A 17,740-nucleotide genomic window follows, 5' to 3' on the forward strand; every position below is an offset into this window, starting at 1 on the left:
CATACCAGTGCAAGCAGCTGTGCAAGCTGCTGGGCAATACTATGTATTTGAAAAGAATAGGGCAATGGAAGAGAATGGCATTGGTGGCTGTGGCTGGGTCCTTTGGAAAAAGACAAAGGCCAAGGGTGGTTAATTAGCAATTAAAGGGTAAATGTGCTAGCCAGAGGGCTCACCTGCTAGCCTGTGAAGAGACCACCTGCAGTCACAGGCCCCCCAGCCTAGTAAGGCTGGTAGAGCTCCAGAGGAGGTTGGATGCTCAGCCCTGGCGGGTGTTCTACCTCAAGGTCAGGGCCTTGAGCAGGAAGAGGGACCTGACCCTGAGATGCAGGATGGGGACGTCTCGATTGGTGCATTCGAGTCTTGAATCCCAGGTACTTTTGAGACCTGAAGAAGTAGCTACTCCTCTCTGTTAAAGGCCAGCCCCCTTCTCTCTACCCGCCAGTCCCCCAGCTTGAAGACAGTGCAAGAGGGTTCTATCTTGAGAAATAACGCATCCTCCCTCAGGAACTGCCACCTCCTCTTTTGGCCATTAAGTCACTACATAACCTGGCCAAGAGGTACCAGGGCCTGTTAAGGGAGTGGATCAGACACGGGCTGGTCAGGGAACAGAAACCCTATAGTCATTGGAACAGGGAAAGTTTAAAGCGTTATTAACTAGTAATGGGATTAGCTGACAAGAAGTAAAGAAAACTGAAGATTACAATAAAAGCAGATGCAGGGAGCATCTACCTGCAGCAGTGTCGAAGGAAAGAACAAAACTGGAATGACCTGGCCAGGTGACGTCCACCAGCCTCTGTCATCTGTTGTCCCTGTACAGGCAACTTGGGCTCTTTAATGGAGTGACCATGGGGCTGGGGCGGAGGCTACGTGTGTGCCCAACAGCATGGCGCTCCCACTCACCAGGGCTAATCTCGCCGTTGCCTCTGTTGAATTTCCAATGACACACTGAACTCTGGGTCCCCAATAGTACTGAACTTTGAGAACAGTCACTTGGGGGCTAGTTGGCAATACTGGACCCATTGTGCCCCCAAAGGTGCCGTGATTCGTCTTGACTGGAATCCACGTATTCCAGGCACGGGTTTGCCTTTCCCATACGCAGGGCCTCAGTGAGCTCCGTAATACAAGTCTCACAGAGCATTTGATCCACTGACACAGAATCCTGCATGGCATCGCCCTGGATATAGAGACCCACTTTACAGCAAAGGAGCTGCAGTGGGCACATGATCGTGGGACCCACAGGTTCCGTCACAGCCACACACCCAGAAATGCCAGCCCAACAGAGTGGTGGAGTGGTGGGTAGCAGGCTGAGCTCGGGTGACCTCCAGGCTGCAGTATACACTGTACATCAGTGACCATTGCAGGACGCAGTGTCCCCAGTATAGATAATTAAGGGCTCTGGGAACCAAAAGGTGGCAGTGGGAGTGGCCCTGCTTACCATCACTCCCAACGCCCCTCCCAATAAATTTGTGTTTCTCTCTCCCGACACCTCTGGGTTCTGCAGGTTTAGTCTTGACTCCCCAGGGGAAACCCACCAGGGGCAAAGGAAGAGTACTGTTCGATTTCAAGCTCTAGCTGCTGCACAGTCATTTCAAGTTCCGTACTCCAAGAGACTGGCAGGCAAGTGAGGTACTCTCCATCCTGCTAGGGGTGACCTCCTGTTCACCAGCGGTCAGGGCTGCCGTTACGTAATGGGGCAGGAAAGCATCTACGTGGCACCCAAGTGATGTGATTGGACACCTCTTGGTCCTCTGACCAAATTTGCTGGTAAATGCAGTGGCCACGGCCTGAGAAGGGCATGGTGACCAGGGACTTACACCCCTCAGGGATGAGGGTTTGGGTCACGATCAGGCAAGCTACCTAGACCAGCAGAGGTGCCAAGCCAGAGTGAGGGGACCTCAGAATGGGTAGTAGAGAGAGGTGAATAGCATTTGCAGCTTTGAGACCAGCTGCAGGACAAGGACAGGCAGTTCACCCCATTAACCTTCCTTTTAAGTTCCCTCAGGAAGAGGCCCAGCAGAGTCCCGAAGGAGCTGCTCCCAGAACATATCTGAGCTGCACAGTGTAGTGAACCGTAGGCAGGACTGTAGTGAACGCTGTGGGTGCCCCGAGCCCCCCATTCATCACCCCAGCTGCGGCTCACCACACAGCCCCTCCTGATGGTTGCCTCAGCTGCAAAGAGCTTCTTTGCCCAAGGGCACGCCCCTTTCCCAGGAGCAACCAGGTAGTGACTGGTGGGTGCTGGGGAATAAAGGCTCAGCTCCCTTGACCCTGTGGGGGACAACTATACAGGACCATGCCAGGTCCAGAGCAGGCGTTTGTAGCGGCCGCATCTTGGACCAGTCCTCCCTCCTCACTCCCCTACAGACGTTGATCATGAGAGCGCTACCACAAAACCTTTGTGAACGCAAGCCTTCATCTCAGGGTCAGCCTCCCAGGGACCAGACCTGTGCCAGTGTATGGGTATAACATACTCATGTACATAAATGGGGAGATTTGGTCATTGTTTTAAAAAATGGGATCATATTTTCACAGATCTCTGCATCTTCAAGTCAACTAATACAGCTCATTCTTTTCAATGGCTCTGTGCTTCATGGTGTGGATGTTACATAATTTATTCATCGACTGCCCTCTTGATTGGTATCTGCTTTGTTTTCAGTCCTTTGCCATAAAGCAATACTGTCATAAATGTTTTGCTTTAAACCTATTTACTGTTGCACATATTTCTATGAAACAGATAGCCAGGATTGAGGTGGTTTGGTTAGGTGATTTATATATTTATATCTCTTTGTTTTTATTGAGGTTACAACACACACACACACACACACACAGCACAATTATTCTAAGATTATAGTTCAAAATTTCACAAACTGAACACCCGTATAACCTTCACCCAGATCAAGAAACAGAACATTGGTAGCATCTCAGAGGCCCATCTTTCCTCCCTTTGGGTTCGTCCTTTTCTTCCCAGCTCCTGAGAGTGATGTGTGTATTTTTAATTTTAATAAGTGTTGACACTGTGCTTTCCAAAAAGATCCTAACCATTTACATTTTTACCAGCAATGAGTGGGACTCCCTCTTCTCCTCCATCTCCAATTATATTTAGTTTGTGTTTCCCTGACTACTAGTGAGTTTGAGTATTACATCATGTTTGTTTGCTTTTTGGATTTGCCATTTTGTGTGTTGCCTCTTCCTATCTTTTGCTCACTTTTCCATTGAATTGTTTCTTTTTTGGTCAGTGTAACTTGTATAATAAAAGTATTAACCCTTTGTCTTTTTTGTCCCAAATAGTTTTCCCAATGTATTATTTTCTTTCAGAAGTGGTGCTAGTTGTACTATCCCTATTCATTAATCTATCCTTCTCTACTGCATTAAAATACCATCTTCATTGTATATTAAATTCTCATAAGTCCTGGGGTCAGTTTCTGGATTGTCTACTCTGTTTTAGAGATCTTTTTGTCTATTCCTATTCAAATACCTTGTGGATTTGATTACAGTGCCTTTATAGTATGTTCTGATAATCTGGCAAAGCAAGTCTTCTTTTATTTTTTTAAAAAACTTACCTTTCTGGGACCTGCCTGGTGGTCCAGTGGCTAAGACTCCACGTTCCCAATGCAGGGGGCACAGGTTCGATCCCTGGTCAGGGAACTAGATCCCGCATGCTGCATGGCGCAGCCAAAAAAAAAACCTTACCTTCTCTATTTTCAGACATTTAATATTTCATATGTACTTTGAAATTATTATTTTTTTCAATTAAAAGAACCCTGTAGGGTGTCTGATGAGAATTACATTAATTTAAAAAAATATATTTATTTATTTATTTGGCTGTGCTGGGTCTTAGTTGTGGCACACGGGATCTTCACTGCTGCGTGCAGGATCTTTTAGTTGTGGTATGTGGGGTCTTTAGTTGTGACATGCAAACTCTTAGTTGCGGCATGTGGGATTTAGTTCCCTGACCAGGGATCGAACCCAGGCCCCCTGCATTGGGAGTGTGGAGTCTTAGCCACTGGACCACCAGGCAAGTCCCTGCATTAAATTTATATTTAGGAGAATTAAATATTTTGTTCATATCTCAGTGCTATGTTTTTCCATTTGTATAGATCATGCTTTATGCCATTTTATAAGATTTTAAGTTTCCATCATTGAGTGCCTTGTGCTTTTCTTGTTAAATTAATCCTGAGTGTAACTTTTCTCTATTGCAAGTGAAAGATTTCCCCCATTTGCATTTCATCGTTGTTATCATTGCTATAGAGAGAACGTACATCCCAGAGGTTACGAGCGGAGACTTGAGTCATGTTGACTGGGGTTGAACCCAGGTTCCATCACTTCCTGTCCAGCCCAAGCTTATTAAAATTAAAACAAAATCTAAATGAGAAGTTTGTATTAATGATATTTTACTGAAGTTCTAATTGTTCCATTACAATATTATTCAGTCTAAGAATTTCTTCACCTTTAATACTTACAAGCTTTCTGTAAAATGGTGAACTTGGGTTTTCAGAATCAAGTATTCAAATGCAAATACCAAGTAATACTTTTTAATAAACACTTCATGATTACATAGATCTGTCTCCAGTTAATCTGAAGATACTTTGCATAAATGTTTATTACAATTGTAGTATGCATTTTGGTTGTAAATTTTACTACATTGTTTTAATTAAGTAAATAATGAGTAAATGATTATAGAGGCTATTTTCAATGTTTAGCTAATTATATGATTTTAATTTCTTTATTCCCTCATGCTTCCTTTCTGTGTCTTTTAAAGCTGCAGAAGTGGTGGACAAATCCAGTGTTAGGTATTCAGTACTACTTGAAGATGGGAAGAATCAATCACTGGAAAAAAAGGTGAATCCTTGCAAGTATGACTAATTCTAAACAGATAACTTTCATTCATTCAATAAATACTTATCAAGTGTCTACTATATGCTAGGCACTGTGGATGCAACGGTTAAAAAAACAAAAGGAGTTCTTCTCCAGGAGCTGATAGTTTAATTTGTATGAGGGGACTAGGAAGACAAGAGAAGCACAATATTTCTGTATGACGCGGTGAATTAGTGTCGCAATAGGAGACAGGGCCAAGTGCTTTGGGAACGATAGGGGAGATGGCTAACCCAGTTTTTGTGCTGTTTCATTCTGCTTTTTCTGGGAGGTGGGGAGAGGAATCTGGGACGTTTGTCTGAAGTATGAACACTCTGACTTGAGGTCTAAAGGATGACTAAGAAATGGTCAGTCTAAAGATCCTCACCTTTAGAGAGTGGGGGCAGGACTTTGGGAAAATTTTTTAGGTTAGGGGAAGAGAGCTTGGAACTTTGGGGTAATGGAAATAAAGAGAAGTTCAGAAAGAAAGGGGTATAAAATTTACAGTGGGTGAGTTACGTGGTTTGGGCTTGGGAGAGAGATGAGAAGAGGTCATGTAATTACCCAAGACCTTATATAGGAAGCAGTGGTGGAGGTGGCATAATGGTTAAGAGAGTGGGCTCTGCAGCAAACTGCCTGTGTCCAAATCCAAATCTAACTTAGTCTAATGTAAGCTCCCTTAGTAAATCCCTGGATTGATGGGATGGTTATTTGCCCCTGAAGTGGAAGGAGGGGCATCTTTGACAGGGAAGGGACTGTGCAGCCCTTTGAAAGTGAATGGAAATTCTCTCTCCCAAAGGTGTTCAAACTGTGCTCCTTCGATCCCTAAGGCAGAGGTCTTCAAATCGTTTTGCTCCCTTTCTCACAAAAGGCTTTTGAAAAGCCATGTATCTCCTGACATATTTTTAAGCTGACGTTTAAAATATTCATCACAAGTTTAAAAAGTTTCATAGGACAAGATTTCTGGTGTATTAATAATATTGACATTTAAAAAACTGTTATATCACAGTTTAAAATACGTCCACTAATATCTAAATACTGTACTCTGATAACTTGATATCTATAATCATTCCTTTAAAAAATACATGAGCAGGATATTCTTCAACAATCTGAATTTTTATATTTTCCTTTTCCTTCTTGACTCCTTTTCTTGTATACTCCTCCACAGAATTTTTAATGTGATATAATTTTATGTTTGGAAGTCTTTTCTTGAAAAGCATATAATATTTCTCTGCAATAAAAATGACTATAAATTTAAATTTTCTGTGATCATGTGACCGTGTTAAAACATTTTCTTTCAAAATTATTTTTAAAGTATTATTGGTATACGTTTGTTCAGAATAGCATAAATATATCATAAAATCTGAAAAATAAACATAAAAAATAAAATTTTATTGTAAATGAATCCTACAATGAAACGGAGAGATGCTTTTTCCCCCTCAGTCTGTGAATTGATGAATGAATTTTGCGCAATGCTGGATCGAAACAGGAAGAGGATTGCTGCTGAGCTGTATTTTTAAAAAAATTTTAGTAGCTAGATTAACATATTATCGACTAGCTGTGGTGATTTAATTTTCTCTATAAATGGCCTTTGGTTGGAAGTTGTCAGTGATTCATCCTCACTCTTATGCACGTGTGCAGCACACTCCCTCCACAGCATCTCCTGTTACACGCACGGCGCCAGCGCAGGGCTGTGGTGGGAGACTTCCTAAACTAACTCCTGCCTATTCCAGCCCAGGATGCAGATACGCACTCCTACCTGGTTGAGAAAAACCACTGCTCTGGAAGACACTCCATAGTTCATTAGAAAGTTGGATCATAGTTAATGTGAAGCTGTGTTCCCACTTTACCTTAGATAAGTTTTATCAGATTTTACTTTGGTTTAGACCTGTCTTATGAATCCATATTCTAGTGAAATATTTTCCATTTTTCTATAGAATCTTAATTCTCTTACGAGCCAGACATCAAGAGTTTCCATCAAGTTCTCTTCTCAGTCCTCAAGTATCAGACTCACAGATCAACTGTCTACTGACCAAAACCAGAAGAATATCAGCTCATTGGCTTCTTCCAGGTGTTTAATTCCACAGTGTGACCAAGAGGCTTCAGTTCTACAGAAAATGGAACATAAAAGAAAACACCTACCAAAGGAAAACATAAATAATGAAAACAATAAAGAAAGCATGAGTCTTAAAAGAAAGCATACCACATGTAACAATTCATCAGAGAAAACAAGTAAACTTATGGCATTGGAAGAAGATGCTGATGAGGTTGAAGCCTACCTAAATTCTAGGAACTCAAAAGCATTCACAAACAATTTTTGTGATATTAGGTATTTGGATGCTTTGGAGAAAAGCCAGCTGATTGAAATGCTCAAACAGGCAGTAGCTCTGGTGGTAACTCTGATATATAAGGATGGCTCAACTCAGCTGAGAGCAGACCAGGTTAGTAAACGGTATTGGTTTTTGTTTGTTTGTTCTGTTTTGTTGGCACCATAAAAGAAACCCATTTTCTTAGTGTCTGATTTTTTTTTTCTTTTTTTATATATAAATTTATTTATTTTATTTTTGGCTGTGTTGGGTCTTCGTTGCCGCGCGCGGGCAGCAGGCTTTCTCTGTGTTGTGGCGAGCGGGGGCTACTCTTCTTTGCGGTGCGCGGGCTTCTCATTGTGGTGGCTTCTCTTGTTGCGGAGCACAGGCTCTAGGCGTGCGGACTTCAGTAGTTGTGGCATGCGGGCTTCAGTAGTTGTGGCCTGTGGGCTGTAGAGCACAGGCTCAGTAGTTGTGGCGCACGGGCTTAGCTGCTCCGCGGCATGTGGGATCTTCCTGGTCCAGGGCTCGAACCCGTGTCCCCTGCATTGATAGGCGGATTCTTAACCACTGCACCACCAGGGAAGCCCAGTGTCTGATTTTGACAGGAGAGCTAGAAGTAAGATTTTAAGCCTTCCCCTTTCCCCCAGGGGTGAATGACTGATACTTCATAGTTCTCATTAGGTTAAGAAACTGCTGAATGTTTTCCAGAATACTTGTACCATTTTCTATTCCACCAGCAAAGTGTGAGTTTCCAAATTCTCCACCTCCTTGTTAATACTTGTTGTCTTTTTTATTTTAGCTATTCTGCTGTGTGTGAAGTGGTATTTCATTGTGGTTTTAAATTGTATTTCCCTAATAACTAGTGACATTAAGCATCTCCTCATATGCTTACTGGCCATTTGTGTATCTTCTTTGGTGAAATGTCAATTCAAGTCTTTTGCTCATTTTTAAATTGGGTTATTTGTGTTTTATTTTGGATCTGTAAGGGTTCTTTATATATTTTAATACCAGTCTCTTGTCAGATATATGATTTACAGTTCTCCAAATCTGTGGCTTGTTTTTATCAATTTCTTGACGGTGTCTTTTGAAGCACAAAATGTTTTAATTTGATGAACTCCAGTTTACCAAGTACTTTTTTATTGCTTCTGCTTTTGTTGTTATATTTAAGAATGCTTTGGGACTTCCCTGGTGGTCCAGTGGCTAAGACTCCGCACTCCCAATGCAGAACTAGATCCCACATACTGCAACTAAGAGTTCGCATGCTGCAACTAAAGATCCTGCATGCCTCAACGAAGATCCCACACACCTCAAGGAAGATCCTGCATGCTGCAGCTAAGACCTGGCACAGCCAAATAAATAAATAAATATTTTTTTGAAAAAAAGAATGCTTTGCCTATACCAGGTCATGAAGATTTACTGTATTTTCTTCTAAGAATTTATAGTCTGAGCTCTTACATTTAAACCTGTGAGCCGGGACTTCCTTGGTGGTCCAGTGGTAAAGAATCTGCTGTACAATGCAGGGGACGTGGGTTCGATCCCTGGTCAGGGAAATAAGATTCCACATGCCGCGGGACAGCTAAGCCCACACGCTCTAGAGCCTGTGCACCGCAGTGAAGATCCTGAATGCCACAACTAAGACCTGATACAGCCAAATAAATAAATATTAAATACACACACACACACACACACACACACACACACACACACACACACACTTTCCTCCCTTTCCAGAAGAAATTTTTTAAAAAATGGTATTGAGATTCTGGATGTAGAGAAATACAGAAAAATGCATCTTTGAGGTCCAACACAGAAATACTGAGTGCTTCCTGGCACTTGGGCAAGGAGGGTGTGTGGGTTTGGCACCGCTGGGTGAATAGGGATGACTGCCTAGTTCACTGCTCGTAAGTCTTGCACAAACCGATACTCCCCGTTAGGCCTCTGAACAGGGGGGATCGGGGTGTTACAAGGGGATTGGCAGGGCCTAATGAGTCCGTGTTTTAGGAATTTGGTGAGCAGCTGTTGGGTCCCCCTCAGGGCCTCAGGCTTTAAAGGATATTATCGCCAGGAGCTGGGGCCAGCTGGGGTTGTCGTTTGGGCATCCCACAGGAGGGTGCTCAGGACATTCCCTTTCCCAGTGCCCCTCCTTCCAGAAAGAGGCACACTGATTCCTGCCCAGGTGGTTCCTGGGCTGCTGGTCTGGTCTTCTCAGCTGTCTAGTGTCCCCTCAAGATGGCGGGTGGATCAAAGCAGCTAAGAGCTGTGTTTCCTTTATTAATCTCCTATCCGTGTTGGCCTCCTTTGCCATGTCCTCATTGTTATAGACCTTGAAGGCCTCCTCTACCAAGGTTGACGATGGGGTTTGGGGCCCAGCTTCAAGCTTTTGTAATTTCCTCCTGATATGAGGAGAGGACTGGGTGATAAAATGCATGGCCAATAGTGACCTCCCTTCTGCAGACTCAGGGTCTGTATTGGTGGACTTCCTGAATGCCTCTGTCACCCGACTCAGGAAGACTGCTGGGTTTTTATCTTTTTCCTGTGTAATCTCTTGGACCTTATCATAATTTACAGGCTTCACCATACGCCCTTTCATTCCTTCTGATAAACAAGTAATATAACGTCTCATCCTGGCTTGGCCTACATGATCCTCACAATCCCCGTGGGGGTCCTGTTGTGGGATTGCGTCACCAGTTCAATAAATCTGGTGCTGCGGGTTGGTGGCCACTAGGCTGTCTGTGTGTTCCCTGGCCTTTCTTAGTGTACATTCCTTCTTGTCCAGGGGGCAACAGTGGTTCAGAATAACTGTAATTCTTGCCATGTCAGGGAAAACATTAACCCCAGCATAGTAAATTTGTCCTAAACTTGTCATGGTTCTATGAGAACCTGCCAAACCCCTCCTTACGGATTCCTAAGTCTCCCATCAAGAAGGAGACATGCACTCTAGTAATTCCCTATTCCCGTCAGCTACTTCCCAGAGGGGGTAAAGGCCCTGTGGTGTGGAAGTGGGGGCTAATTTTGAACCTGATCAGGGCCCCACTGGGGACAGCACTGGAGGCTCTGGTTTCAGGGCTCCTGGCTAAACGGGGTAAGGTGGGGGTCGAGGGGCTGAAGGTGATGTTGAAGGGGAAGAAGCCCTATGAGAAAGAGGCCCAATGTGCCAATGATTAGTTGGCGGTTGAAAGGGGATCTGTGAGAAAGTCTGACTCTAAATCTTTTGGGGACAAAACAGAAATAGAGGCCACACACACAACAGGAATCCCTCAAATCGGGGTCTTGATAAAGTTTCATAAAGGCCTGCACATAAGGGAACTCCCCCCATTTGGGGGACTGCTTACAATATTTTGGTCCAGTTGTAAAATGGTGCTAAAGTTAAGGGATCCATTCTGTGGCCACTTCTTCTGGCCACCCAAGGCATATTGGGGCTAGGCTGTGTTGCAAAAGAAGATGGTTTTTAAACCATCTAATTTAAACTGTCCCTAATTTTTAAGAACTTTAATCTTTGGGGGCATTTCCCATGTTTACATATAAATCTGGTGGCTAACAAACTGAGATCCTGGGGCTGGATGGAGTCCTCAAGACCCGGCATAACAAAGCCAAAGGGTGAGATGACAGAGGAGACCTCAGAATTCCCTTCCCCACAGTTGAACACACAGGACAGAGAAATATTGGGGGGTTGTGTAAAGTTCACCTCAACAGGGGCCTCGGGGGCTGGGGGTTTATATGTATGAAGTAAGGAAAAAGAAATGGGAGAAAGAGAGAGAGCCTGCTGTTTCAGCCTGCCCCTCTGCGTTTGTGTATTCAGGCAGTTCCAGTCTGCTGTGCTCTTCCACAAGGGCCAGTGGAGGGAGGCACTCCGTCCACCACCCACCACGGTGATCAGACCCAGAAGCCAGTGCTGGTGGGTCTAACCCACAACTGGGACTTTAACCTGGGAAAAAGAAGTTGAGACGTTTGTGACCACTGGGCTTCCAGCCACTACCCAGTATGAGGATTGGACCTCTGTCCCTCTCAGAAATCTCCCCTCAAGGAAAGCCCACCGGACCAACACCTGCGCGGTATGAGGCAAGCCTCTCCCACCTCTGTCACCTGTCAGGGTGAGCCGGTGCCAGCCAGAGGGAGCATGCTCTCACCAACTAAGGAGTTAGGCTGTAGTTGCCCAACACTCACTTTCTCAGAAGGATGTGACGGAGAAGTAGGAGAGGACAGAGAAAGGAGTTGTAGAGAGAGAGAAAGAGATCAGAAGAGGGAAAAAGGACAAAGGGAAAAGGGAAGGGGACAGTTGCCTGAATGAGGATAGTGAGACCCCTGGGGCAATGAAGGCAGACTTACCAAGCCCTGCAGCACTGAAGCAAAGATTCAGGTGGCCACTTGTCAGCTGCAAGGAAGCTGCAATCAGCTGTACAAAGTGGGCCCAGATCCTCTCTCAGAGGGGCAAGGAAAAAAAGAAGGCCCCACAGGTCCCAGCAGAGCTGCCAAAAATTGTTACCGACCTGGGCCCTTGGACTCTTTAATCAATAGAAATTGACAAGAAGCCAGATGAGAATTTCAGGCAAGGCTTTATTGGGTCTCCTGCTACAAAACAAGGGAGCAAGAACAAGAAACAGGTTCCCTTGCCTGCCCCCTGAGAGGACCTACTTGGGTCCTTAAATGGGGTAAAAATGGGGGTGGGTCTGTGGGTTGGGCATGAGGCACAGCTTAGGGGTCTGTCCACCCCCTTGGTGGTGCCATGTGCAGGGATCATGCACTGTGCCCTGCTTTTGCTCCCGGCACCTCAGAAATGGCAGTTTGTTTGTGGCCTTTTTGTATCCTATTGCTTATTATTGTCCCAGCTTGCCCTTGCATGCAGTTATTTTTAGTCACTTGTAGTTTCTTTGTATCCTATTGCTCAAGGAGACATTTGTCCAGGTGCAAGCACTCTGGTAGAGGATCCCAAGTCCCGGCCTAGCTCAGTTTTGCCATCTTAGCAGTATTGAATTTTCTGATCCATGAACAGGGGGTGTCCTTTCATTTATTTAAAACTTCAATTTCTTTTAGCAATGTTTTGTAATTTTCAGTGTAGTGTATAAATCTTGCTTTACCTTTCACTTTTGAAAGGCATTTTTATGGGATAAAGAATTATAAGTTGATAGTTTTTTTCTTTCAGTAGTTTAAAGATGTTATGCCGCTGTCTTCTAACTTGCTTTGTTTCCCATAAGAAATCTGCTATCACCCTTATCTTTGTTTCTTTCTAGGCAATGTGTCCCATCCCCCCTCCCCAGCTTCTTTTAAGGTTTTCTCTTTATCACTGCTTTCAAGCAATTTGATTATGATGTAACTTGGTGTAATTTTCTTCATGTTTCTTGTACTTGGAGTTTATTGATCTTCTTGGTTCTACAGCTCAGCTTGGGAGAATTGACATTATTATTTTGAGTTTTGTAGTCCTTAAAGATGTATGTGTCTCTGTTATGGAGGTCTTCTCTGACTTCTTTCAACAGTATTTTATAGTTTTCAGTATACAGATCCCATACATGTTGTATTGATTTCTAAGTATTTAATTTGGGGGAGTAGTTATTATAAATGGTAATTTCTTTTTTAAAAAGTTTATTTTTACATGTTCATTGTTAGTGTATGGAAATATAATTGATTTTTGTATTTTGATCTTGTATCCTGCAACTTTGCTAAACTCACATATTAGTTCCAGGAGGTGTTTTGTTTTGTAGATTCCTTTGGGTTTTCTACACAAACATTTATGTTATCTGTATATAGGGACAATATAGTTCTTCCTTTCTAATTTATATGCCTTTTATTTCTTTTTCCTGCTGTATTGCATTGGCTAAGACTTCCATTATGATGTTGAATAAGGAGGAGACCAGATTTGGAGAGTGAGATCATGGGTTTGGCTTTTGACCTTGATTGTCATTAAAAGAGGTGTTCATTTACAAATTTTAATTTTAGGCCTTTTCTTTCTGCTTAATTAAAAAACATGACAGATCTTTCTTGAATAAATGCATTGTTTATGTTTGATTTTGGAACTTTATTTTATTGTGTATTCACAGGCTCTGGTTTCCTCTGTTGAAGGCATTGTGATGTTACCAAGGAGCCATGGGGAGGAAGACAGTGGTCCTCTGGCTGCCCGAGCCTCTGACAGTGTTCTGGAGGAAGGCTTCATGCCTAGTGATCAGTGTATCTACATAAAAACTGAGCCCTCTTCTATTTGGGGCCAAGAACAGGAGGCACATCATCAATTTGCCATGTAAGAAATCTTCACTAATTACCTTAAATCCTACTTTTTCACCTGCTTTATCCTAATTTAGAGTTTCCCAAGCTCCAGTTTCAGTTATTTAAACTTTCAGAAGTTTTGTATGAGCACATGAAAATAAAATGGATCTAAATGACAGAAACTGCTACAAACACCCTCTCTCCCTCAAAGAGCTTCTGGAATGGAGGGTCCGTCTATGGGAGCCTGCTCTGGGATTTGAGTCAACATCGCAATGAGAGGTTGGTGAGAAAAGCATCATCTTAAGGCGTGAAAACCCACTGTCGCTGCTGGAGCCCTGGCTGATTTCCTCATCACACTTGTTCTCTCACTCATGGCCTTAGAAAATTAAGTTAACACTGCCTTCAAAGAGTAAATAGTCCTCAATACCACCAAGATATTACTAATTTCAAAGCTTCATTCTGTGAAAATAGACAAGAAATGTCTCACTTGTATTTGCCTTCCTAGAATCTTAGAATTTCAGAACAGGCAGGGATGCTTCTGCTGCCCCTTCTCAATCCTGAAAAGTCTCGTCGTGGGTTGGAGCCTGTGCCGCTCATCACTGTTTCTTTGCTCACATTGTCAGCCTGACTCACTTCTGCTTTGGGTGGGGGCATCCACCTCCTGTTTGCCCAGCCCTCTGAACTCAAGTCAGTTCGGTGCCTGGAAGGAGCTCCTTGAAGCCACTGCCCTGAAGAGGCGTTCAAGGAGGCTCTGGGTGAGAAGGTGGGGGCCTGGTCCTGGCCCTTCCTGCCTAATACATTCTCGCTGGACTCTGGGTGGGTTTTGGGTAGTTGTTGTGTCGGATCCAGCCTACGGGTAGTGATGCTGTCTAGGCTGGGAGTGCCTGGGGCACTGGTTCCGCCTGTATTCCTCACACCAAGCCCCCACAGACATTTCCTCCACAGGGGCCAACGCTGTAGCTGGACCAGCCCTTGTGGTTCTTATGATCACAGGGCACGCTTCAGCAAGAACTATTAGGGAATTTGAGGAACAAGATTTATCACTAACAAGTTCTGGAGAGTACACAGAGAGGTTATGGGTAGAGAAAGAGAGAGAGTGCATGGACCTGGGCCTCTGCCTTTATTAGGGTTTGAAGGTGGGGTGTCTAGGTTTTCACGGATTCACTCTTTACTGCCTAATTTAAAGCATAAGAGCAGGAATTAGGATACAGGAAGGTTGAGAAGCCGTGTCATCACACAGTCAGTTATCTGGGTTACCCAGGGCTTTCTGGAAGAGGGAGCTTCATCTGGCTCCTTCTCTGGTTGTTTTGCCAGCAGCTGTGTTGCGTAGCTGGCAACATGTCTATTCAGGATGGATGTCTTTGAAACGGATGCCTTGGCAATCAAAGCGTGATGTCAGGCATGTACACCACAGTGTGTACATGGGAGGGTGTTTGACAATAGAGCACTCTGCTCCCAAGAACCCGTAACCTTTGTTTTCCATAATTTTCTTTCGAAAGAACAATTGGGCAGGCTTTTTCTATGGGAGACCTCTGTGAGAATAGGGCCCTAATATTTGGACAGCCCTTTCTGAATTCTGGATTTATATATTCTACTCGACATTCTCCACTTGGACATCTGATGGTCACTTCAGCTCCGATCCTCCCTGTGCCTTTTGTTTAGCAGATGTGGCATAATTGACTTCTGTAACTGACTTAGAAAATACACTGTGTTTTAGCCACTTTGTCTTACAAGATATTCTTTGTGTCGCATGTCCTTTCTTAAGCTAGAAATCAGCTAGGCTTTGTCTTTTAGTGGGAGAGATCATATTTGTTAGATGGCCTTATTGAGAACTTCCGGGTTTCCAGCTACAAGAGCATCAAAGTGGGAGGACGCTCCAGTAGTCCCAGCTTATCTCCCTCATAAGCTGCCCCAACTCCTACACACCTCTCCAGGTCCACCAGAGGCAAGACCTGAAGCTGTGCTGTCAGCAGTGGCCCTCTGCAAGGAAAACCAAAGTGAAAGCACACAAAAAAATGCAAAAAGCCTGAAAATGTCTGTCTGCAGAGCAAGCAGAGCTAATCGGACCCCAGGTTTCCTTCTTCCTCAGCCTTATCTGAAGACCCTCACTGATGTATTAATAAGCAGTTACCATAAAGGGGGATTAATACCTTGGGCCCTGGCAGCAGCAAGATCGGGTCTCAGACCTCAGCTTTGCCACTTCTCAGTTGTGTAAGGCTGGGAAAATTGTTTCACTCCTCCGAGCCTCAGTTTCCTTATCTGTAAAATGGATCTAGTGCCTGCCTAATGGGATTATGATGAGGTTTCAACACAACAATCCTCGTGAAGTGTTTAGTGTGGTATTTGCACATAGTAAGTGTTCGATAAACGTCAACTATTATGAATCCCATATTCAAGGAGCTTGTGATTTAATGGGCCAAGGTAAATTACAGTATCGCAGATGTGGTCCCCACTGTAGCAGGTGTGTGGCCAGGAGTACTAAAGGAACCGGGAAAAGGGCAACTCCCTGCCCAGGGAATCAGGCACCTGAGCAGTTTGTAGAAATTGTGGGAGTGAAATTTTAGGCAGGAGTACAGCATGTGCCTGTGGCCCTAGAGTGTGAGAGGATGTGCACAGTCTGGTGATGGAGGAAGGAGAATCCAGTGTGGACAGAGGGTAGACTGGGGGCGTGCTGGGAGCGCAGGCTGGGGCCAGCTGGGAGGAGTCCAGGGTGCGTCAGCTCTGCTCAGGAGCTGGGGGCTGAGTCTGTAGGTGGTTGTGCTGCACCCAGGGATTGGCTCTGAACAGTTGTGTGAACTTGAGTTCATTACTAGCATCTTTGTGTCTTGGCTTCATCATCTGTAAATTGCAGATAATAAGTAACACCTACAAAAAATAACGCAGGAGGCTGCATATAAGCAGTTTATTTGGGGTCTTAAGAATTGCAATTCAGGAGACAAAGATTCAGGAAACGCCGAAAGAGTGTTCTGGGGAAGAGAAAGAGTCAGGGACTTATAAAAACAAAAAGCCACAAGATTGTCAAAAGTTGCCTGGCAAGAATTGGGGATTGACTCTGATACAAGTCAGAAAACATTTGTCCTTAAGGAATCACGAATTGTTTCAGGGTAGGGGTCTGACAAGTAGATAGGGTGTCCTGGGTTTCTGGCAGAGGTTCTGGATACCCTCACCAGGTTGAAAGGTCAGATTCCATCCAGACTGAGACACACGAGTCCCACTTCCTCAGAGGCCTCCTGGCTCCGTTCTGGGGACTGAGCAATACCGTCCCTGTTTCGATTTTCCTTCCACACCTCTTAGGATTTGAGTTAATCTGTGGAAAGCTTGCAGAAGAAGAATGTCTGCCCATAGAACCGCATAAGTGACAGCTGTTAGTGGAGTAGTAATAATACTTTCCCAAGGTGAAAAGCTCCAAATTACTGTGTCAATCGGTGAATGTCTTTTCATCTTCTAGGAAGGTGCTGCTTCAAACACTGAAATGTAAATGTCCTGTTATTTGTTTTAACGCCAAGGATTTTCTGAGAACAGTGATGCAGTTTTTTGGTGATGATGGCAGTTGGAAGTGTGGTATGTTTTAGTCTTTATAATCTCCTAAACTTAACTTTCCAACAGTGATTCCTCCTGGGAATGGGAGCACGGCAAGGGCTGTCGTGTTGCACAACTCGTGGGTTGGGGCTGGAAGGGAGGTCGCACAGCTGCAATGCACTACCTGTGTGGCCGTGGGCCCTGAGCGTGAGGAGGCACTTTCCCTCTGTGTTTTAGATTATTTGAATTTTTTCAAGTATATATTACTTTTGTAATTTAAAACAGGAAAGAAGTAAATTATGCAGCATGGGCAGATGGGATTTGTTGTTACCACAAATAGCTTATATATAAACTTTCTAAGAATTAAACTAAAGTCCAGAGTAATTAACATCAAAACAATATAAAACACGTTTTTTAGCTTTCATTTAAAATTGTAAATAAGAATTTTTAAAACCTTTTTTTATTAGATGGACCGATATGTAATAAAGCAAATATTGAAAGAAAGTTCATTGTAGATTCTAAGTAGTAGATATATGAGTGTTCACTGTACAATTCTTTTCAAGTTGAATGTTTGAAAATATTCATAACAAGATACTGGAAAAAATCTTTTTATTGTACAAAATTTCCAACACGTACAAAAGTGCCTGTGATACGACAAGAAATGTATATTTGGTCTTTGTCCCTGGTTCCCAGCACTCAGCTCCCAAAACCCATATGGTCTCCAGAGTGAGGAGTGTCTTTTGTATGCTGATGGAGGACTGGTGCCTGGAGGCCCCGTGGCTTCAGGGTGGGCGTGGTCAACAGGAAGAAGAGGCACCATTAGAGGAGTGGTGCTCTCCGTCCCACCTGAGACCTCCAGGAAGGGG

The 17,740-nt window shown here is 43.9% G+C and overlaps 1 protein-coding gene across 5 annotated transcripts in view; it reads left to right on the forward strand.

The window, feature by feature from the left end:
* POLN (DNA polymerase nu) overlaps positions 1–17,740 on the forward strand; it is a 177,576-nt gene that overhangs the window by 21,370 nt on the left and 138,466 nt on the right. For 3 of the 5 annotated variants that reach the window (XM_082390927.1, XM_082390924.1, XM_082390923.1), the window contains 4 exons: positions 4,760–4,839; positions 6,789–7,292; positions 13,193–13,389; positions 16,804–16,916. In XM_082390927.1, coding sequence (XP_082247053.1) covers positions 4,760–4,839; positions 6,789–7,292; positions 13,193–13,389; positions 16,804–16,916 — 894 coding nt within the window. The other 2 variants (XM_082390925.1, XM_082390926.1) reach the window with 2 other exon arrangements.

The sequence above is a fragment of the Balaenoptera borealis genome (genome assembly GCF_965194805.1).
Source record: "Balaenoptera borealis genome assembly, chromosome: 4".
In the NCBI taxonomy this organism is placed as follows: domain Eukaryota; kingdom Metazoa; phylum Chordata; class Mammalia; order Artiodactyla; family Balaenopteridae; genus Balaenoptera; species Balaenoptera borealis.